Genomic DNA, 6,968 nt, shown 5'->3' with positions numbered 1-6,968 from the left:
TATGATTTTGGAGCTTTCTCGGAAAGACATATCTTACCGGAAAGACCATTTTTTTTGTGCAAATCAAACAGTCTTTCCGGAAAGATCTGTTTGGACCTAAAAAGATGCGTATCAAACGGGGGCTTGGTACTTTGAGTTTCACTACACGTAAATAAATAACAAATTTATTGAAGTAGAACAAAACGCAGAATACCCCTAGTTAGAAACAAACCTTAGTAATTTTCGTTAAAGTCGACCTATATTTAACAATTACCAAAGAGCTCTAGTTTCTCGTCTTCTCTGCTCCGAAATCACAAGTGATATCGTCATCTTCAGACTCGTCGTTATCGGCCATATCATCTGAACCATGGATGTGAAACCTTATGAGGTAAATCGAAAGTAAATGTAGATCCACAATGTTCTTTACTCGATACAGTCAGATGTCCTCCCATCAGCTCAACCTGCGATAAATCACAATTCACACGGATTTTAGGTCAAAACCAATTTCGTTTTCTCACATTCCGATTTCGATTTCGATTCCAAATCCAATCTAGAATCATTACCAATTGTTTGCAGATCACTAAACCTAATCCAGTCCCATCGTATTTCCTAGCTGTATCTGCACTGGCTTGCGTGTATTTTTTGAATAAATTCGGCAATGCAGTGTCTGACATCAAATCGATGAATAAAATATTATGGTTAACATGAAGCTACGAAACTGAGAAATTAGGAATTTGAAAGGTACCTGGTATTCCGATTCCTGTATCTTTAACATCACAGCGTATCCAGACTACTGTTTCATGCGACTCAGGTTCATTCTCCTCATGCCCATTGATTTTTGCTGAGATCGATGAGTCATCTGTGTTTATCTTCTTCGGTTCATGTTGAGGATATGGATCTGCTATTACATATAGATTTATCTCAACCTTCCCTTGGTGAGTAAACTTGATAGCATTGCTGCACAAAATTTATGAGTTTAGAATTTGGTGTGTATGGACCATTTTGACCTGGTTAGAAATACCTGATCAAGTTGGTGAGAATCTGTCGAATCCAAAGAACATCACCAATAATCTGAAATTGTTTAACAAATGTTAACATAAATGTTTTCTTTTTATAGCAAGTTGTATCGATATTAGAGATTAAACCTCCAATGGGACATCATCTGATACGTGTCCTTCCAAAATCAGCTTCTTTTTCAATGAAGCAACAGCAGTTTGAACAACATCATTGATTACTTCTCTAGGCCTGAATTTTGTAGCTTCCAGCTTCATAACTCCTGAAAATAATCTAAACTTTTAAATAATACACAGTATAAACATCAGTCTATTAAAAAAATACCAATTATAAAGGGATGAAAAATAACCTGACTCGCCTTTGGAATGGTCAAGAATGTCATTTATAAGTTGAAGAACTAAAACAGAAGAAGATAATATAACATCCAAGAGTTGTTTTTGATCATTATCGAGTTTTGTAGTTGATAAAATCTCTGCCATGCTAACAACCCCGGATAATGGAGATCTTATCTCATGTGACATGGTTGCCAACATTTGTTTCACTCTCATAGTTTCCTCTAAAAGAAATTGATTTAGGCAAAATGTTCGATAATACTTTTTTACATATAAAAAAAATTATAAGGTTTAAGAGACAGAAAAGTTACCAACCTGTAATATTAATGGTTTTATTAAGTTCTTCCTCTTTAGCCTTCTGCACAGCTATTTCTTCCCGGAGTTTTGCCATCTTTTCTCTCCTTCTAACCTGTCACATGATAAAAATATATATATATATATATATAAAAAAAAATATATATTAGAAGTGACTAAGTACAAGAAATAGCATATCCTACTTTCATTACTTTGAAAATCTATCAAATTATAAAAGTGAATTGGGTAGGTTTTTCAAAGTACAAAGTTGTAATAAGAAAAGACAAAAGTAGGATGCTATAATACACAAAACAAAGAAGGTACCTGATCAGTGATGTCCATGCCCATGTAATTAACACCGATTGTTTCTCCATCTTTGCTGAAAACAGGTTCAACATAAAATAAAAATGTTTTGTCACCAAATAATTCGCTTTCAAAAGTAATTTCTCTTTTTGCTGGTAATCCTATTTCAAGAACTTCTCTTTTGAAGTCTTGGGATTCCTTTACACCACCACCTTTGAATATTTCCTCATCTGTTTTCCCGATTATATCCTGTGCATAGTATTAGGAAAAAAAAAAGTCATGGTTCCAAAAATCTATGAACTTACAACAAACAATAAATTTGAGTTTATAAAATTTGATGATGATCATATTACCTCTTCTTGTAAACTTGGAAAATGATTATAAATGAAGCGATATCGCATCTCATTGTCCTGAGATATGACAATCATAATGTAAAAAGGGCAAAAAAAGGAACAAACGAAAAAGGGCTTGCTTGAAATCAAATTACCTGATGGCCAATAACAAGAGGTGCATTTTGAAGAACAAAATGTAAAACAAAAACAAGTTTACTTAATTCAATTAATGAGAGAGAGAGAGAGAATGTGGAGAGAGAAACCATGTGAGAGGGAAAGAAAAACAATTGTGGGAGAGCAGAGACGAGTAGAAGCTCAAAAGGCCATGTGCATTTGAAAACAAGTTATATATATAGTATATAAGGTGACACACAATACTGAATTGAACAAGAGGTTTTTATATCGTGGAGAATTTTTTTATTGCTTATTCGAGAATCTCTCACAGACATTTATACAAACACATTGTGTTCATTCATCGTTTACACAGACACAAACACACACTGAAAACACCTACACTCCGTTCCAATTTAATTCTTTGTGGAGAACATGCATGTACATGGGAAATTGTTAATTGATAATGGGGTTTTCTTTATTGCTTTTTCTGGATGTACTCCATCAATCAAAAGCCAATATCCATTCATAGGGAGAGGTATAAATATTGCACAAACAGGGAAAGATTAGCAAAGGGAGCTGATAAATCCACATTAACTTTTTATCCTTCGACTCATAATTATATTTATTGACATTTATACCCTTATTTTAATTATAGTTATTGAAGAAAAAGAAAGCTTCATTTTTTCTTTTTCAAAACCCACGTCTACTCTTCCTCTCTCACACATACACATCTCTTCTTCATAACCATTCCACTGTTAAAAAAAAAAAAAAAAAAAAAAGTTTTCCCTTTGATCAAATGACAATAACTAGAAAGACTCAAATCGATCATCTCTCTCTTCACGATTTGAATAAGTTTTGGGTTTGATTTAAGCCATAGAAAACCCATATTAATTTTCCTGCAAACTCAATCTCCAGCCAAACAGCCACCGCCATGGAGTATCGGCTCCATCTACAATTTTGATATCGATTGGAAAAAGCACCCAAGATCAAAAGCCTCTTTAAACCAAAGTCTTCATGTGCGAACCAAATAGAAATCTGAGAGGAGACTTTAGATACACTTTCCTCGGTCCCCTTCTCTTACCCCTTATTGGTGGTTTGGTGGCTCTACAGAGCATCGTGAGAGATTGACAGATTTGGCTTCAATGGTTGTTGCAATCTGCTAATTTGACCGATTCATCGCATATACGATTACAATATCTTTTTGGTGGTCCTGAAATTTTCCCTCTTCGTTTTCCTTTTTGTTGTTTATGTATTATGATCGCAGGTGAAATCATTAGTAACTTAGAAACTTAAAGGGGCAAAACTAAAGATGAGCATATGGACCGGGGAACCGGCCGGAACTGGTACCGGAACCGGAACCCGATGGAACCGGTCAGGTCGGGCAGGGGCCGGGACCGGGACGATATTGTTGTGGATTTTTAGAACCGGGAACCGGTAGACCCAGGAAAAACCGGAACCGTTTGTTGCTATTTCTCGAGGGCCGATTCCAAGTTCCAACATTGAAGACACGACAAGAACCGATGGAACCGGAACCGGTAGAACCGGCGGTCCGGTTCAGTTCTTGATTTCGATCGAAGTCGGTTCCCGGGCCAGGTCCGGGTCGAGTCGGTTCCGGGTTCAGTTCTTGATTTCGATCGAAGTCGGTTCCCGGGCCAGGTCCGGGTCGAGTCGGTTCCGGCCGGTTCAGTTCCTTTGCTCATCCCTAGGCAAAACGGTTGGCCCTCTAAGAAAAAATACTCAAAGAAAAAAAGTCTTAAGATCTCCTCCGAGGTTTTTCAAATTCATACAAGTTTCTAGTTCTAGGGCTTCGGCTTCTTTTATGATTTTTTCCATACGTTAATTTTCGCTGACAGTTTTCCGATGTTCTATGATTAAAATGCAAAATTTCAATCGGTTCATGTCTCTAAACTTGATAACCAATTTTTTGGATTTCGACATGTTAAAATTTTAAATTATTCGAATTCGGTTGCTATATTGTGGAGTAATATATTATTCTAAAACTTGTATCGAAATATGTTGAGAAGTGTCTTTAAAGTTGGGTTCTTAAAATGAAATTATATATATATATATATATATATATATATATATATATATATATAGAGAGAGAGAGAGAGAGAGAGAGAGAGAGTGTGTGTGTGTGTGTGACGCAGGTTTGGTAACAAGGGTATAAACGTCAAAAAAATATAAATATAAGTGGATGAATAATAACCCACCGGTGGAAGAATCAACTCCTATTAGCAAAGGGTTGGATTTTTTAAATTGGCAGGCAAAGGAAAACTCCAGCCCGCCTACTTCCAAGGTTGACGCATATCCTGGGTGCGTTGGGATCCATGCGCTTAATTGGAGGCTGCTCCTTTATTTTGTTTTGACCCTTTAGGCTGGTGGGTGTCATAGCATAACTTACCACATTTTAATCTCCCACATCATTTTTTTTCCACACCCCATAAAACTGGTGACTATCATACCACAACTTACCGCACCCACCACATGACACATTTTTATGCACAAAGTACTACCTTTGAAGGGGTATACCATGCCGTGAAACCATAACGTATGGCATGCTTACCACGGTGGAACATGGTGGGTCGGTGTGGTGTTTACCGCACACCGTAGTGACACGTCACATACAGCGGTGTGCGCTATTAGGCGCACCGAGGGGTCTTATTACCAGGCACTTTAAACTCCAACCAATAACTGTTTTTTTACACCCATTGACTTCTCCGTTGATATTCAATCAAATTTAGTAAAATCAAACGTTGTAAATATAAATGACACGTTGATGGGTTGTAATTTGAAAAATTAAATGATTTAACCAGGTTCAGTCTGTTTATTATAGAAACTGAATTGTAAAAATAATAAACATGTCATCATGTTTATTTTAATACATTGAGTTTGAGTTGAAAATTTCGAAATTAAATGAGTTATCTACGTTTAGTCTATATATTGTAGATACTAGATACTAAAGTGATAAAGTCTATATATTGTAGATACCAGATACTAAACTGTAAAAATAATAAACTTGTCATCATGTTTATTTTAGTACATTTGAGTTTGAATTGAAATTTTATAATCGTTTAACTAAACAAGTTAAATTTTTTGTGATTTAAATCCGTTTAACAAAAAAATTGAAACAAAAAACAACTGAAGCCCAATATGTACTTTGTCACCGGTGATTAACTTATGGGAAATGACTTGTTTGTGTAATTATTTTTTTCTATTGTTCACGTTTAGACAATTTCTTTTTTTTTTTTTACACATTTGACCATTTAACTTGTTTAAATGTGTTCACATATTATCATTGTCAGCTGCTATCTCAGTAGAATATGGTAACATGTGAACATATTTGACAAGTTAAATGGTCGAATATGTAAAAAAAAAATTGTCTAAATGTGAATAAATTTTTTATAAATTTCTTAAGACTTTTTAGAACTTTTTGCAACATTTTTATGATATTTTTTCCTATAGGTTTTTCCTACTACAATTTTTTAAACATTGTTTATAATTTTTTTTAACTTTTTTTTTATACTTTCATATAATTTTCATACAAGTGCTAGGGGTGGCAATCCCAACCCGAACTCGCCAACCCACCCGAACCCAGTAAATAGTAAATAGCAGGTTGGATAGAGATTTTGAACTCGTTTATACTGTCGGTTTTACTATGGTGTCCGTAGTGGCACCGACAACGCCTAGTTGCTTTTTCTGGATACAGTGGAAAATTTTTCGAAATTTTTTTAATTTTTTTCTACTATCGTGACACTACTAAAATTTCCCGTGACACCTCTACTATGAAATCTTGCGTCCGCCCCTACCTATTTAATTAAATGGGTCATCCCGTCTAACGCGTTTAATTAAATGGGTTCGGATAAGATTGAAATTTCTAACCCATTGACAACCCGTCAACCCATTTAAAATTTTTTAACTTTTTTTTAATTTATATTTATTTATTTATTTATTATTATTATTATTATTATTATTATTATTATTATTATTATTATTATTATTATTATTATTATTATTATGATCATTATATTGTGATTATTTTTTATTTATCAAAAACCATGGGCAAGTAAGTAACACCGGAAGTCGAGTTGGTAAAATTGATAGTCGAGTTGCGTAGAATTTAAAATTCAAACATTTATAATGTTATATGGTTGTAAATGATAAGTTTTATAGGTTATAACAAAACATGTGTAGCAGAAAATCTTAATTCTTAAGTGCACATGCAACCTATAAAGGATTTACGTTTTCTCTAATTGATAGCAATAAACACTGAACATCAAGAACCTTAATGGTAACCTATTATAATTGAAAAATACATAGGATTAGGGTTACATACATTTCGATTATTGTAGCAAATAATCACACCAAAATTCTTCTTGAAAGCCTTGGAAAGCAAGCACCAAAGGATTAGTGTCTCTAGTGGTTTGTACCCAAACCCTAGCAATTAGAAGACTTGAGGGGAGAGGATGAGAGGGAAGAAAATTGACTATTCTCTTATGAAGAAGGGGTGGACGAAAATGAGGCACCCAATGGGTTATATTTATAAATGATAGAAAAACCCTTGAAACCCTAATCTTGAATAATATAATAATATTTCAAA

The 6,968-nt window shown here is 34.4% G+C and overlaps 1 protein-coding gene and 1 long non-coding RNA gene across 2 annotated transcripts; one reads left to right on the top strand and one right to left on the bottom strand.

Moving 5' to 3' along the window:
• Positions 1-304: 304 nt before the first annotated feature.
• LOC145167525 (histidine kinase 5-like) lies at positions 305-3,607 on the bottom strand. Its single transcript, XM_079086737.1, has 10 exons — positions 2,410-3,607; positions 2,276-2,332; positions 1,944-2,171; positions 1,641-1,734; positions 1,343-1,549; positions 1,125-1,255; positions 1,001-1,050; positions 725-936; positions 543-646; positions 305-440 (listed from the first exon to the last, which is right to left on the bottom strand). Exons 1-10 carry the CDS (start codon positions 2,518-2,520, stop codon positions 336-338), a joined length of 1,299 nt encoding a protein of 432 aa, XP_078942863.1. The 5' UTR covers positions 2,521-3,607; the 3' UTR covers positions 305-335.
• On the top strand, positions 323-1,095 carry LOC145167528 (uncharacterized). Its single transcript, XR_013741217.1, has 2 exons — positions 323-472; positions 556-1,095. It is a non-coding gene; the product is annotated as an uncharacterized LOC145167528 (long non-coding RNA).
• Positions 3,608-6,968: the final 3,361 nt, after the last annotated feature.

This window comes from Lactuca virosa, chromosome 3 (genome assembly GCF_052849685.1).
Source record: "Lactuca virosa cultivar CGN04683 chromosome 3, Lactuca_virosa_CGN04683_v6, whole genome shotgun sequence".
NCBI lineage: Eukaryota > Viridiplantae > Streptophyta > Magnoliopsida > Asterales > Asteraceae > Lactuca > Lactuca virosa.
The sequence above is the reverse complement of the archived record's forward strand: the minus strand, read 5'-3'. Positions and strand labels throughout refer to the sequence as shown.

What these genes read in the sequence shown, in the direction of transcription:
- LOC145167525 (XM_079086737.1), bottom strand. Translation starts at nt 2,520, where the DNA reads ATGGTTTCTCTCTCCACATTCTCTCTCTCTCTCTCATTAATTGAATTA. An exon ending in CTCTTGTTATTGGCCATCAG is followed by an intron (nt 2,333 to 2,409) that starts GTAATTTGATTT and finishes GTCATATCTCAG; the next exon opens with GACAATGAGATGCGATATCG. An exon ending in GCATGGACATCACTGATCAG is followed by an intron (nt 1,735 to 1,943) that starts GTACCTTCTTTG and finishes ATCATGTGACAG; the next exon opens with GTTAGAAGGAGAGAAAAGAT.